The following is a 17547-nucleotide window of genomic DNA, read 5'->3' as shown; positions in this document are numbered from 1 at the left end:
ATCTCAGTGGTGGTACATTTAATAGTAAATATTATTGATTTGTAACAAAATGTATATTTTTAACAATTGAAATGTTAACAGAATTGAATTAAATAATAAGTAATAAATAAAATATTTGTTTAAAATTTTTTTGAAGATATGCTTTGTATATAATTTGAAAAATGTTTCCAGATTAGAGTGTTAGGGTTATAGTGTTAAGTTTAGTTGGCCAAATTTGTTCTATTCTACTCACACGATATAAACTTTTCCATAATAATAATTTATATTTTTATTCGTTGATTCCGTCTTAGTCTGTAAGTACTTTAAACATTTTATAATGTATAGATATATATTTTAGTTTCTACAAAAATTGTAATTTAAATACCAAATGTTAATTATTTTTTTCGCATGACATTAATATGCATTCTTCACATTACATAAATTATTATCATTATTCCATAACGAGTGTACATCATTAATCATAACTAATTGGTTAAAATTATAATGGAAAAATAAATAAAGTCCATTGCAGAAAAGTAGTAACATTGTATGCGAAATTTATGTTGAAAATTAAAAATCGGTCATTTTGATCGGTCGTTGGAACGTTTAGTGTTAAAGTTGTATCGTAGAAATTTCGTAGAAGTAAGAGTAATGTAGGAAAACTCGTGACGAACTTAATAATTTGCTCGATACGTTGAACACATTTTAGCGCTTAGGTACTTTCCATTCTACTGAGAGTTTATTGACAAACTTTTAGATCGATCGTCACAGTCCATATGCATCGAACAATGTTGACTGTGGCCTACTTTCTTCGATACTAACCGATAGATTAAATACTATTAATAGGTTAATGCGGCACATTAAATCAATTTACCGGTAGAGGGTTAAAGCACCAAGCCGATGTTAAACTTCTTATTTCCTGATTAGAACGAAACGAAGTTACCTATATAATAAATGATTAGACCAATTAAGAATTTTTCTTAATTCTTCATATTTAACTTCAATATTAAAACCATCTTTTCATGAAAATATTCAGAACAGGTTTGTGTAAATCGCTCGAATTCGTAATAAATTAATTATTTTTTAATTTATCAACATTTTATTATAAACATAAGATGTAATAATGAAAAAATTATTAAAATAAATTAGTACTGGTATAAATTATAATAACAAAAGATGATATAAAACAACTTTTCTAAACAAATAAATTGTATTAATAAAAATAATTTTTAAAAATTCATGTAAACATATAAATGTTATTGAGAAAAAAAATAATTTCCAAGAATTTTCTAATGCATCAATTGTAATAATATAAAAATTGTCTTACTCGTTCGTGACGTCGTAGACTGTGTAGTGAGCGGTGAAGGTGTTTTTGAATACCTGAAATAGAAACAAAGTGGAGTCAATATCTAGATCTATTGAAATAGCGCTTTTCACTTGAAGTAAGAGTAGATACTATAGATAAGATCTCGATAACGTATATATATCTACGATTCACAACTGGACTGTAAATAGTATCAATAGTCAAATGTCAATATGTAAATATGCACTTGATCGCATTGGATCGCATTATTCGTGTGTGTGCAGACAACATATACGTATTAAATGTTGTACGTAATCGAAACTACAAAAGAGTATTATGTTCGTACGGATTGACGGATATCAAGAAGTTTTTCGGGATTTAAGCTACTTACCGGCTTGACATTGTGCTTGAACAATACGTAACGCAAATCTGAGCTGCATTGGTAGCCTTGGACGTTCAGCTGCCTCTAAAAGATTTCATTTATAAAAAATTAAAGAAAACAAATGACAGATTATTTGGTTTTATCCTTTGCACTTCTCAATTATTAACGTTGCTCGTACAAAATTGTTCATATTTTCAGTTATGCTAATAAAAATAAATATATTTAAGTAAAATCATGAATTTATTAATAATCGTGTTTATGGATAAATACTTTTTTAAAAAATATCTAATAAAAATAGAAACTTTTTAGAAAAATGATACATTTTTCTTTATCTTCTTTAATTAATTGAAAAAAAGAAACACACTAATAAAAAATGTGCGAAGTGCAAAGGATTAATTTTGATTATTAATATTATCTTATCGGTCAATTAATATTACATAAAAAATTCATGCCAATTGCATTTAGTTAAAAGTTCATATTAAACACATTTATATGAATACGTGAAAACCTGTACGCACATTGCTCTCCTACTTTTGTTTTTATAAAAAAAAGCTATTAAAAAAAAATCGATTCTTTTTATTCGAACAAGTGCGGTTTACTTAAAATGGCGCATCTAAGCCGCCATTGTTTTTAAAAGGGCGTATGGATGCTATGCTACGTCATATCCCGTTCGAACGAAGAGGAGATCGGATCAATGCGTGGTGTTGTATACTCTTGTCTGTACTCTGTCTGCCAGTTGAAAGAGAAGATGGAATGGTGGATTCAGAATCAATCCACTTGAGGCGGCTTTTCTCGCCAAACGCACACACACACATTGCGACAAGTCGATATCAATCATCTTTCTATCCTATTCGGAATCTTTCATCTATGTATGTTTTTCATACATGTAGAAGGCTTTAGTTTTCACACGTTATCCAAAAATGTGCTTGAACTACTATCTTACATACGATATAACCAACGTTTGATCTTTTACTATTTCGATAAAAACATGAAAGAAAGTAAAATAGCTTTCGAATTGAAGATAAATTTCAAAGATATATTAATAAAATATTTTCTTCAATTTGCAAAGAATTTTTTTCAATAAATAATTTACCAAAATTGTTTTGTTATATCAATTTATATATGCAATCGGTCAAATAATCAATTTTTAATATAGAATTGAATTTTTAGAATTTTGAATACAAATAATAGTTAATTTTGTACTGGTATCACTAATTAATGAAATATAAAATGAAACAATTTTTAAATAATAATAATAATAATAAAACAATATTGTTAATAATATAATATAGTAAAATAAAAAAGATAATCATCGAACGCAGAATACAATAAAAATACTTCGTACCATATAAGAAAAAAAGAAAAAGAAAATAAAATTTGTAAACTCGTAGACTTTAAATTAAACAAATCAGTAAAATATCGTTTATCTATTAATTCGAAATAAATTAATTAGTAATAAATACACGCGCAAATTGTCCTAGTTTTCTGCATTCCAACGTGTTCGTTTTATCATAATGCGTACCTTATTTATTTAGTTTACTTTAAAAAAGAAGAAGAGAAAAAGTAAATTAAATTCGTGAACTCTTAGACTTTAAATTAAACAAATCAGTAAAATATCGTTTATCTATTAATTCGAAAGAAATTAATTAGTAATAAATACACGCGCAAATTGTCCCAATTTTCTGCATTCCAAAGCGTCCATCTACTATATATATATATATATATATATATATATATATATATCTCTTTCTCTCTTCCATTCTATTTTTTATTCTATTCATCTTCTTCTCCCTTATACTTTTTTCTTTTCTTTCATAATATCCATTATTCTCAGGAGCAAGCCCGAAGCGGGGATCGTGCCATCAAGCAGAAAATGCAATAGCCAAGCTCTTCTCGCAAACTCTACGAGTATCCCACGTCACTGGATAAACTACGGAATGCCTTGAATTTCGCCTTATAAACGGCCTAACTTTTTATTTTATTGCTAGCCGCGGGCCGTGCTTTGGCTTCTTCGTCAATGGACAAAGTATCACCGAGAGAAAGATTCCAAAGATTTAAGAATGGTAAGCGCGGTCTATATTTTTTCTATTTAAAACAAAAGAACGAGAAATAGAAAGATAAAGAGAAAGATAAAAGGAAAGATAAAGAGGAAGATAAAGAGAGAGAGAGGAAATCTATTTTTCTATTCATTTTAGTTTTTTAAATTTTATCCAGTAAAGTCTGAATAATATACAATGGAATAAATGACTGAAAATTTTATTTGCTCGATCACGATTGAAAGAAGTCGCATAGAATTTAAAAAAGATTAATGAAGTATAAAGAGAAAGGATAATATCATGGCCCATATTTTTGATATTTTAATCGTTTCGTTATTTTTATTAATTAAATTGCTGCACAAATAATCCTAACTTTTAAGTATAACGGTAATTATGACACTAATTGTAAATAAGAAAATTGCAAAAATTAGATATGATTTATTTTACATTACTATTATTTATATTATAAGATATATTTAAATATAAATGGAGAAAAAGTTTTACGATTTTACTTCCAGTAATGTAAAAAAATGGTACATTAACTTACCATTAAAATAACATAATACAATAATGCAATATACGCATTTATGCGCACCAAGTAGGAAAAAAAGAATGCGCTACTTTTGTTCACAAACCATTAATAGCTATTTTATTCATTTATTTTTTATTTTTAATCTTTAGGGAGGAATTATTTTTTATAATTTGTATTAAAAGGGTCGTATATAAATTCACTTTCCGAACAATTTCTAAAATGCCTCATTTTCATAATACATTATAAATTCAACGAAAACGTTTCTTTTTTCTATTTTCACTTATATATTTAAATTTAAATAAATAATGAATAAGATTTTAGCAAAAAATATTTAATTAGGGAATCATATTATCACAAATATCAAATCCGTTAATTCATACATCGAGAATTGTGTTACGAAAACTGGTAGAAAGCTTTTCTTATATTCATGAAGCTATCGGTTAACTAGAACAAAAGTTTCTTACGTAATTAATTAGAAGTTCATGGTAAAGTTTGAACATATTCCTTGCGTACATACAAAAGCACTGATTGGTTTATCTGCGATACCATTGACATAGCTATTTAATGATTATACAACAAACCCAGAAGTGTCTTTTATCCAGTCGAACTTATGTTTAAATATCAGAGATTATTACAAAATCTACTTATTCCGAAAATATTCGAGACGTCGACACTTCATTACTTGAATATCTCTTCATTTCGTAAACTCTTGCGTAATTATTGATTCTATTACTTTTTCTCGTATAACTTTAGCTAATAATCTAAATATAATAGCTAATAATCTCATAATTTTAAATTGAATAATCATTTTCTCTCCTATATTATCATACTTCGTCTTATCCCTAACCTTTTGTTTCCTAAATAAAAAATTATATGCAACCAAAATTAAATCCATATTTGCAGTATACAATTTACATGCATAGAATTTTCCAAATACAAGTTTCAAATTTCCAATAATACTTTTTCGTGAAAATAAAAGATACATTTAAATTGTCCGAAAAGTAATTTTGTTTTCTTAATAATAAATGAGGCATTGATAACCCCAGAGTTAACTAAGTAGGCCACATTTTGTTCAAGTAAAAATGTAAAAATCCACTTTCAAAACTGATCTAAAAAACAAATTGACAGCAAATAAATTGAAGCAAAATAAAAACAATATAATAAAGGAGAAGCATTTAAAAATATTATTTTAACTGATATTATTTATAAAAAATATTTCGAATCATTTATCTTCCTAAACAAACTATCGAACAAATTTATGATTTTCCCTTTCCCTTTTCCTTTCTTAGAACCATTACCGCAAGAAAATGGTTTCTGAGCTGATATATACAACTATTTATACGAATATTGAGTATCGATTTTGGACCAAGACAATGCTCTATTATTTGTAAATAATATATCTCGTTGTGGTACAACCTATAAATAAAAAGCTTTAAAGCTTATACAATTCGTTCGCGATAGTAAACATGCTCATACATAAATGTAAGAAGAAACTACAAAACGTATGAATATGTTAAAAAAGTATTTCCTACTGATAGATGGCGCTTAAACCGGTAACATTATCGACGAAATGCTTACTGTGTTTGCTCGTAGTTTGGGAGAGGATGTATAAATTTACATAAAAAAAAAACAAACATCTATAATAAATAGTACAATTCCAAGAAACATTACGATCATTTTTCCAAAACTCCTTTAATAATTAGAAATTGTTCGAATTACTTGACATTTGACTTGGTGCTTTAACAATCCTCTTTGTGTCCACAACTAGCTAACAGGTAAAGCGTACATTGTTGTTAGGGGTCGTTAGTTTCATGAATCTCTCTCTAAACCCCTTCTCCCCCTCCCCCTTGCCGTTCTCTTTCTCTTTCTCTTTCGTTTGTCAAAGTAGGAGAGTAGAATTGTGCGTCGAGTTTGTTAAATCTGTGTATATATATATATGTATACGTACGAGCGTGTGATTAGAGACCAAAAGGGACACAGTGTTGTTACTGGTGTCTAGGAGAGTGAGTGAACCATCGTCCGCTTGGTAGACGAATTTGTCATGGGATACCCAAGCTGGTGGTAACCTATGAGGTGTCAGGTCATCACGAAGGCACTCGTCCAGCGTAAGACGCCTTCCACTCCAATAAAGAAGCTCATCAACGTACCTGTAATTTTTTGTTTCTTATTAATCGTGGTTTATGTCATACGCTTTGCTAACTTTTGTTTAATTTCGTACGAAAAGTTTTAGAATTTGTGATGATGTGACTTCAGGAGAAGTTTTATATGTACCGAAGTTAATATACATTTAAGATCAAATAATAGTTTTGTTTTGTTTATATTTTTAAGTTAATGGGGGTTATTGTTTCTTATATGGAATGGTTGATTTTAAATAGTGGTAAAAAATTCAACTTCGAGCGCGAACAATCAATTTTACTTTTTAACATAATTTTTGTATACGAATCTATCAAGTAATCATGAAAAGTAAGAATTTTGTCGAATTTTTTATTTCAGATCAATAAAATTGGAAAAATCATCTACGCGAGTAATTGAGAGGTTTTCCAAATATTTTTGTTGAAACAACAAAATTATTTTCTATTAGTCAAAAGTGTAACAATAAATCACGACAAAAATTTCACACCATGACTCGTTGTTTTCATTGACAAAAAAAACAATAAACGAAAGTACCATTATTTTGATAAAGTTCGATTAGAGCAACCCCTTGAATGAATTTTTGTTTACTCTGTATCTATATTACAATTGTAAAATAAAAAATGAAATAATAATAATAATAATCGAGGATAACTTACCCCAGAAGGTAAATAGCCGTGACGATCCCGGCGATAACGAAGCCGATGACAAGAAGAGAGAAAACTATGCTTCGCCAATTGTGACCGCCCTCGGCGTACGTCAGATCCTAGAGGAAGGAAAAGTAATAGGGAAAGAGAAAAAAAATAGGAGGGGGAAGAAAAGAAAAAAAATGCCGAAACATTAATTCTTTATTGTCACGTCAAATGGATCAAGAATTTTTATTTTTTTTTAGTGCAGAGAAGCGTATTGTTTCTACGAGAGCATGCAGATCACGATTCCAGTAACGTGACAGGTGGGAATAAATAAATCGGAGAATATGGATTTAGGATAGTAGAAGTTCAAGGATAGACAAATTTACGAACATAGAAACAACTAATGTGTATATGATAAATTATGCTAGTTTCCAATGTACCAACGACCAAACGTTTTGCGGTTCTGTATTAACACAAGACATTTTTTTACCTATTACAATTGTTTTTTCTCTCTTTTCTTTGTAGATTTGAATTATTATATTATAATTAGATTAATGGATTATAATTTAATTTTACAATAAGTAACGACCATTTTTTTTGCTAATTTAAAAAATTGTTGTATAATTTCTTTCGCGAGCCCAGTTTCTCATCAATCAAAACGTCCCTTCTGTTTTTCTGTTTAAATATTTTCAAGGATTTTAGTAATCGAACTCTTAACATGATTCTAATAAATTTAAACTTTTACAGAATTGAATTTTTAATTTTAATAATATATATATATATATAACTAAGACATTTTTATTTTATAATTTTATTTATGGCGAATAAATAAAAATATTAATTACCTTATGACAATTGAAATTGATTTTCTTATTAGAAAAATGAATAAATATAAAAATTGTATATTTATCTGTGTAATAGTTTTGCAAATGGAAATAGCTTTTCTATAGAAATTAATTTAATGTTTCAAAAACTTTCAAGAATTTTACGATAATTTGATAATAATCTTTTTTACATTTAAATATAAATATCTTAAATAATTTTTGTTTAATATAAAATATTATTAAAAAAAATAATAATCATAATACTTCGAAGAATGACATTAAAGATATGCAGTTTTGTTATTATTAACATTTATAAAAAAAATCTAAAGTCCAGTATTCGAATTTTCAATTCTTATGATGCGCTGGGCTCGCAAACAAAAATCATAAAATACACTCTGAAATTTTTTAACCAACGTTTTAGTCCTATTTGTGAGAATTAAACACGTTGTTGAGTCTACTGCAGTAAGTAGTCCGTTCTGCTTGATCATTTTCATAGAAAGTTTGACGCGTTGAACTGCAATACGTGGGCGTCGGGTTGGATGTGTTGACCGTATATTTATGTAGCATCGATCGAACGAGCGTAAGCTATACATATGTATAGGTATAAACTAAATGCCGAGCAGACAGTCGAGGGTTTACGCTATTTTGTGTGTACGAGAAAGTAACGATAGCTCTCGTGTAAGAAAAAGGGATTCATTGCTTAACTTGGCCGCATGCCAGTGTCCAAACTAATTTTTTTCACTCTCCATTCGTTTTGTTCTCACCCTTAAGTCTTATCTTCCTATTAAGAAACTTGGCTACATCGATGATAATTTATTTCCCGAGATTCTTTTCTAATTTTTAAATTTTTAACGGATTTTAATTCTAACCGTTTAAAGACATTTTGGTTTTTTCTTTTTTTATTTAAAATTATACACGTTTCTCTGTGTAAATCAAAGTATTTTAATAATAACGTTCGAGTGATATTCAAATTATTTTTTTGGCGTTACGAATAAGCTTCATTTTAAAATCCGATCATGCAACATGCCCAATTTCGATTATGTAGAAAGACGTGTAAATTGTTTTTTTCACGTCGATGGAGACTTGTACTATTGAATTATTCACAGAGTTCTTATGTATGGATTTTAAATTTCCTATGTATGTCCGAGGCTATCCGACAATTTAAATACGATTTAATTCGGAAAATGTACTTTAAATATTTTTCGATAATGTACGCGAAGCACATCACAATTTTAAATATGTACAGTAACTCAGTAATTATTTATTATTTCTATAAATTATTTAAACAGTACACATTAAAAAATAGATAAGGAATCAATATTTTTATTTTAACCGAAACAGTTATATAACAAGCTTCCAATTACATAATCAATAAGTACTACGATAATTGAATAATCCTGAGTATACAGAACAGCCTCTACAGATATCCACTCCGGATAACATAGGAACATGTCTATAGTTGCTGGGCAGATAAGCTGACTCTTGTTTACGTAGTATCTTGTATATATAAACGACAATCGAGTAAAGATTTTGTTCATTACTAGAGTATAATATTATTTTCTTGAATGTTTGCATTGTTTACGTATTTAGAAAGTAATAATAATAAATACAGAATATTATATAAAACGAACAAAAATTTAATATGATTCTTATTTATACAGTAAAAAGCAATTAAGTAAATATTTTGATCATCATTCGAGTATTATATTTCCCAAAGCACTTATATTGTTTATTTATTTAGAATGGTATAATAATATTATAACTGAATATCGATAAAAAATAATTTTTAATATGTATCAATGTTTGATGGTCAAGAAAGTTATGCTATGAGATATTAAATTACTTTAAAAGTAGGAAAAGTAACGCGAAAAAATTAATTATTTTGAAACATATTTAAATGCGAGAATGATATTAAAGTTGGACATTGTTTCATTTGAAATGTTATATTAAATTTTGTAAATTATGTAAATTAAATGTATATTAAATTTATATTATTGTTAACTAAACACAGTGCCTTAATATTATATCTGATTAAATATGTTCTTTTTTTTTCATTTTGAAAAAAATTATAGTGCGGCAAAATAAATATTCGATGATGTTCAAATATTGAAGTAACTCACTGTGGTTCATTTTTATTACTTTATTCATAGAATAATTGTAACATCATATATTTAAAACTTGAGTTTCGTTCTATCGCATACATTAATTTTAAATGAACTAATCAAACTAAAATTTAACAATCTTCATTTTTAATTATACTAGATTCTCAAAATTCAAACAATTCCGATGAAACTTTTCATAACGCAACAAACAAGAAGCTTAAAATTGTCAAAACAAACGTCGATCTAAAATTTTATTTTCTAATTGGTTTCCTTATACTAGAAGTTATAAAAGCACTCTTTTAATTACTGAAAAACATTCGTTCATTAGCAGTTGAGGACGGGGATATAATTGTTTCACATAGTTTGCCATTTTACAAATATGAAATTTTATCCCAAGAATTTGAAGAACTGTTATTTTATCAAGTTTTGTAATTTAATTTAGTATTTATGTTATTTAATAAAACTGAGCTACACATATACAGTGACTTGAAAAAAGATTCAAACAACTACAGTATGATCAACTTTATAATTTCATATTTTTGTAATATTACAACAAACGTGTATGCAATCAATTATATTGATTGAAGAAGAATATTCTTCTAAAATTCATCATATCAAAGCAAAACTTCCTAGTGAAGGATGATTACCAACGAATTTAATGTGTTCACAAGTATCCCTAGACAAATTCAGGTTCCACTTCAATTAAATTTATTTTGTATTTTAAATTATATAAATTTATATCATAAATTCGAACAAAAATAATTGTAAAATGTATACCATATATATTTTCGTACAGAGAGAAAATAATTTGTATTATTCTCAACGATTGTAAATATTTAAAATTAATTATGTATTTTTTTTACTAAGATTAATAAATAACTTATCACTAAAAACAATAATCAAGATTATTGCTTTATAAACAATTGAAACATAAAGCCAGGAAGTTAAGTCATACTGTAATGTCTGAATATTTTTGGAAACTGCTGTAGTTAGTGAATTTTATTGTACAATCTATAGGATTGTTCCCTGGCGTAGGGTCCAAGCCGGATAACATGTTTCCAGTATGTAATACATAATACCCGGACTGGATTTTGGAGTACGTGCGAAACATAGAGCGTACGATGCGTTTACGTATGTGTGATATCTTTTCGAGAATATCCTCCCATTGAACGCGCATGCATCGGCATGAAAATCCACTAGATTAGATACGTGACTTCATCTATTTAATCTTCCACGAAAATCAGAATTTAATCATTCAAGCAAAAATTTTTTTATCTAGATATCCCGATTAATCAAATTCAATCATCATGAATTCGTAAATTTTAATGCTATTTTTAAAAATATTTGTTTATTACAAATAATTTGTACTTTATATAAATGTTTTTATTTTAAACACTGTATATTGTAAATAATAAACAAAATGTGAATATTAATTTGAAATATTTAACTCTTTTAAAGAAGTAATTTAACTTCCCCGCAAAAGTGCAATGATTAACCTGTTGAATTAAAACTTTTTACGGTAGTAAAGGAAAGTTTTTTATTGATCTAAGTAAAAGCATTGTAAAAATAGTTTTTATTGAAGCATCAAGTGGAAAGTTAATTATTTTTGGTATAAAATTATAGAGGGAATCCGTATCATCATTGATATTGTTTTCTCAATTTGTTATTCTTCTTAAAGATCTTTGACAGATTGGTTTTAGTTCATTTATTTTTATTTTATTTACTATAATATTTGTAGACGTTCATGACTAGAAAATAAATATTTGTGTATATTTTACGAAGAATTATTTTTTAAAATGTTTTCAATTTAAATTTGTTTACTGTAAATAGCAATTTAAAAAAAAACAAACATTTATTTGTTATTATTATACTAAAATAAAAAATTCGTCCTTAAAAAGATGAATAACAAATTTCTTGCCTTTTACACAAAACTTTTCTCAGTTTTTACAAACAACCCCATAAAATAGATTAAATTAGTATCCATCGTAAATCGGGATCTATTCATACGAACGTTTTTACTTTTCAAGAATATTAATACGTTTTTTCTTTTCGATTATAATAATAATCGAAGAATTATTCAGTATGTTAAAAATGTTGTGAATTTATTTCAATTGTTATTTCTAATAATCAGAGAGTATATAGGATGGTAATGAAGGAGAGTATGGTAAAAATTTACAAACGATCGGACATCAAGTATTGATTTGCTAACATCGGGTGCAGGATAATCTCTTTCGAACGACTTGTTTATCGTGATAAACAATCGTTTATCTTCTTTTTACTTTTCTTCACTCCCCCTATTCTCTTTCATATCCTAACTGATCGATTGTAGCAATCTTTTTCTCACACTTTTTTATTCTCTATTCACTCGAAACTCTATCTAATTGTAAACACGTTTACTATTCGCAATGGACGTGTTGTTTTTGTGTACATGTATGTACAATTAATACACAGACAGTTTATACAGTGTAATTATCATCTGCACATGATGTATATTTAGTTCAAATAATCCAAGATGTTTTAAGTTCAATTTTTGTCTTTTTATTGCGTATCTTACGTTTGACATATGTTTTGAATTATTTTTGGATTTGATTCAATATAAAATCTAAACTACAATTATTTATTGTAATAATGTTATTAATTATAGAAGACTAGGACAAGTTGATTATACTGTGGCAGATAATTGCAGTTTATTTATTTGGACACTGTGTATATGTAGTTCGATCAGTCCGAGATATTTTACGTTCAGTTTTTATCTGTTTACTGCATATTTGTGCTTTGGGTATGTTTGGAATTATTTTGGGATATGATTCAATATAATATCGACATTTGCTGGATTAACTACAATTTATTATATTAAAATTGTTCATTAGGGAATACCGGGTTAAGTTAATAAAATTGTAAATAAATACAGTTTAATTATCTGGATACTGTATAAATGTAGTTTAATCAGTGGAAGATATTTAAATTAATTTTTTGTCTATTTACTGTATCTCTCTCTCTCTCTCTCTCTCTTCTCTGATTATGAGCATAGCACACGTCTGAAATTATTTTGGGAATTAATTTATTGTAATATATAGTAGGAATTTTCTGGATTATTAACTGAATCTTATTTTAATGAATTTATTATTTAGAGAAGATAGAAACAAGTTAAAACAGTTGTAATTATTTGGACTCTGTACAAATATAATTCGGTTAATGCAAAATTGTGTTTATTTATTGTTTTATATATTTATTACGATAAAAAGTAGGTACATCTTTGTACGCTGAAAATAGCAATTGTTATTCAATCATTTTTACTATTACATCATTGCTTCATTTTTATGATAAAATTTTGGTACACACTTTTCAAATTGAATGCCACAGCTAATCGGTTAACGGTAATTATAATTATAAATATAATTTTATTATTATTCCACACCGATTTTATTTATTATTTAATTGTAAAAGATATACACTTTTTTATTGAATTTAAAATATTTAAATAATATTTTTTAAATAATATATATATTGTAAATAATGTTTTTTAAATATTTCTACTGTTTATAGTATAAATTAGCGAATATAAATTGTTAATAAGTTTCAGCAGAGTTTTTCCAAGATATTTTATTCATGAATCAACTTGTCCCCCCAATGGGATAAATTGATACATTCGGATATCTTCAAATAAACATTATCTCGATTACATCCAATTGTCCCTAACATAATACACTTCCCACATTTAAAGAAGAAAATCTCAAAACATAATTTGACAAAATTTTATATTCAATAAACAACGAAGAAAAAAGACATAGCAAAAATTATAAACACAAAAACGTATCAACTCATCCTAGTTATTTTTTTTCTTTTACAAATAATAATCCTAAAAAAAAAGGAAAAAGAAAAGAAAAAAATTTGTCAAAATAAAAATAAAAAAGAATGATATAAACTTACGTCGATTTCTCTTACATGTAAAGCCGAGAAGAAAAGAGAGGAAGAAAATAGTAAAAAAAAAAGAAATAAATAAATAAATAAAGAAAGAAAGAAAGAAAGAAAAGGATATAGAGTTTCTAGTATGGTGGTACACTACACCAAGAGAGGAAATATCTGCTTCAGTAGCATCGAGACGCGACGTAACAGCTTTTAGGTATTCCATTGTGGCGCCTCGTAAATGCCGGAACGAAAGGCAGTCATAGGGAAAAAGAGTGAAAGGAATGCGACAATGCGTTTCAGACGATCCATTTACGTTTCTACGGATAAAATCGATGGCTACTATTTTTAATCCGGCTATGCTGTGGTTGCTATATGTACCTACCCATCCTCAAACCCTCTTCCCCTTCCTTTCTTTTCTTTACTTCTTTTATCCTACGTGTTATATTTGCATGTGTGTGTGTATATATATGTAGGGGGGAGGATTTTTTTTTTTTAAAGAAGATTAAGAAATTAAAGAAATTACAATTTTTTTTGAAGTATATGAGATATAAAAAAAAAATAATTATAAATACTTGATTAAAAGATACAAATTTTTCTGCACGGAAATAATTTAATAATTATTTGGAAATTATATCTATACGTTAGATAATAAATAGGATATTATTTGAAGTACATGTTAAAAATGAATACACCACTTGATAAAGTGTTTCGACGTGCGGCATCAAAACACGTCACTAAACTATTTTTGGTGGAAGCGTAACGTTCATAGCAACATTAAATCGTATATGAGATTTCTCAAGAAGTCTATAGGGTCTTTCCACTGCAAAGTACGGTGTGTACATTGAAAATGTTTACTCTACAATTTATGTATTTAGATGAATAACAGGCTTTTCGAAAAGAGCGATATCTTATGGATTATGGGAATTCATATTTAAGTATAAGAGTGTGAATTACGGTATTTTCATTCATTGTATATCGTAGAAACGTCAAATAACATTAATTTTATTGTTTGTTTGAATAGATTTACAAAGTTTAGAAACTAATGAGAGTATTGTTGTTTAAATTTTATAATAAAATATGATTTTTTAAATTTTCAACGGTTAAGATAATTTTCAAACTTCGCTTTTAGACCGAAATGTTTTTTTATAACGATGGGAAACGATTTTTATTAGTAAAAATGGATAGAAAAAAATATTCATTTATATATTATAATTATTATAATAATTTTATGAAGTTTTACAAAAGTTATTATACCGAGCTAAAAAAGTAGGTATAATTTTGAATTCCAATTAATATTGCGGTACTATACTTTTTTTTTTTTATCAAAAAACCATTTGTTTTGTTTTCATTTTAAATCGATTTTTCAGACACTCTGTATATAATGAAAAAGTTAAACATTAATTCAAATATGTTGTTAAATTTGATCATCAATAAAAATTTATATAAAAACAATAATATTTATAAAAAGTTAAACATCAATCAAGTATTCTCTTAAGCCTTTATATTAATAAAAGTATATATCGAAAATGACATTTAAACAAGAATTAAGCATCAATCAATTATTCTGTTAAACCTAACGAATAATAATTTATTTAAAAAAAAAAAATAATCAAAGACAGTTAAACATTGATCAAATATGCAGTCAAATTTAATCGATAAAAATGTATTAAAAAAATTAATAACATTTATAAAAAGTAAAGCATCAATCAAATGCTTTGGCAATTGAATTTAAACAAATTCTAAAATTGGAATTAATTGCTTTGGACTATAAACGGATCATATACTAAAGCATTTGTATTCTCACTTCAACCAAGACTCATCCCAGAACCATCCTTGACCACTCCTAACCACCTTTATGAACCAATTCTCTCTCTCTTTCTCTCCCTCTCTCTCTGAAAGTTAGAATTTACTAGTGTCAGAGGTTCTCTAATATTCGAAACGAGACCGTGGAGTTGAACAGCTGTGCTAGATTATCACAGTGTTTGGATGCACGAAATTAGAATGTACGAGATACCGTGTGAATTATTTCCATCAAATTTTGTTTATTTGTTAATAGAGAACTTTGATCATTTTTGTTTCTTTCTGTCTCTCTCCCTCTCCATCCATTTTTCTTCATTTTCATTCTACTTTGAACAACATGTGCCTTTTAAATACAGAAATATATCAAAAACGATTTCCTTTGCGGAAATGCGTTTGAGCTAAATGCAACGACATCAGGTCTCTCTCTCTCTCTCTCTTTCTATTTCTCGTTCGTTTCGCTTAATAGAAGGTTCTATTTTTAATATACGACGTCTTGCTTTATTTTAAGAGAGCGTTGTACCGATTATTCTACATAACATAGTTTTTCGTTCTTAATTTTCGAGTTCATAATACGAATTGGTGAAATTACGTTTCTTTTCTTTTTTCTTTTTTGTTGCTATTTGTATTGTTCTTTTTATTTATTTTTCTTTTATTTTTATTTTTGCAAGACCTCATGTAAGTGACGTTAATCCAAGAAGCTTGAAATCCTAAAGAAAAAGTTAGAAAAGAAGAGGACGATAAGCTCGAGCCAAAAAAAAAAAAGAAACCTCAAGACCATCTTTATTTCTTTCTTTTCTTTCGAATTAAACCGTGAGAAAGATAAGGAAAGAAGTCCTGAAAAAGCAACGTACGATAACATAGCGTTTATTGGCTCGATAAATACTGACCGAATCAAGAAACAAAGATTTATCGTCTCTTCTGGCAAGTTTACAAAATATCATTGAAGTTCTTTTCAATCATACGAATATTTTACCTCGACGTATTCATTTATTTTATTTTTTTGTGTTTTTTGTTTATTATATTATATACTAAAACTATTAAAATTTATCTACGAAACTGTCACGTTCAGATTTTCAGAAAGATTTATTATTGCCTGGCAAACTAATAAAATATTGCTGAGCTTTCATCCCTCGTGAAAATAATTTTAACGTATTCGTTTTTATTATATTTAGGAAAAAAATATTAGAATTCAAAATATCTATCTATTGATTTTTTCCCCTGAGTAATCGTTATTTCTACTCAAAATATTTCTTATTTATTTTTTGTTTATGTATGCTAAAAATCTTCAAATTTACTTAACAATTATTTACGTTCAATTTTCTAAAATGTTTATTATTATCTGACAAACTTAACAAATATTGCTGAGCTTTTATCATGCTTGATAATAATTTTGATATACTTCTTTACAATACATTTATTTCTTTACAATACATTTATAAACGAAATTTGATGGTTAAAAAAATTCAATTTATTTCTATTTACATTCATAAAAATTATTTCATCTTGACATCTTGTTAAGATATTAAAAATACTATAATTTATGCGCCAAACAATTTATGTTTAGTTTTCCGTAAGCTTTATTATTGTTTTAAAAACTTACAAGAATAGTAATACTCGCCCAATACTTGTCAAATTAATTTTGACTATTTCTATTATATTTAATTTCTGATAAAAATATAAGAATTAACAAAATTGTGTTCATTTATACAAAAATTTTTGATTCGATATTTTGTTTACATACAAAAAATATTATAATTTATGTACCAAATTGTTACGTTCAATGTACAAAAATCATTGAACATTTTCTAACAAACTTAAAAAAACATTTCTGAACTTTCATCCTTCGAGAAAATAATTTTGATAAATTCATTTTTATTAATATTATAATAAAAATCAAGAAAATACAAATAAGAAACTA

General features: G+C 26.9%; 1 protein-coding gene across 7 annotated transcripts in view; it reads right to left on the bottom strand.

The window, feature by feature from the left end:
• LOC122524392 (inactive dipeptidyl peptidase 10) overlaps positions 1-17547 on the bottom strand; it is a 130247-nt gene that overhangs the window by 15614 nt on the left and 97086 nt on the right. For all 7 annotated transcript variants that reach the window (XM_043646652.1, XM_043646656.1, XM_043646653.1 and 4 more), the window contains 4 exons: positions 7022-7128; positions 6181-6379; positions 1674-1748; positions 1307-1359 (listed from right to left, as the gene is read on the bottom strand). In XM_043646652.1, coding sequence (XP_043502587.1) covers positions 1307-1359; positions 1674-1748; positions 6181-6379; positions 7022-7128 — 434 coding nt within the window. The remainder of the gene's footprint in view (positions 1-1306; positions 1360-1673; positions 1749-6180; positions 6380-7021; positions 7129-17547) is intronic.

The sequence above is a fragment of the Polistes fuscatus genome, unplaced genomic scaffold, assembly GCF_010416935.1.
Source record: "Polistes fuscatus isolate 324 unplaced genomic scaffold, CU_Pfus_HIC Scaffold7, whole genome shotgun sequence".
Classification (NCBI taxonomy): Eukaryota; Metazoa; Arthropoda; class Insecta; order Hymenoptera; family Vespidae; genus Polistes; species Polistes fuscatus.
The sequence above is the reverse complement of the archived record's forward strand: the minus strand, read 5'-3'. Positions and strand labels throughout refer to the sequence as shown.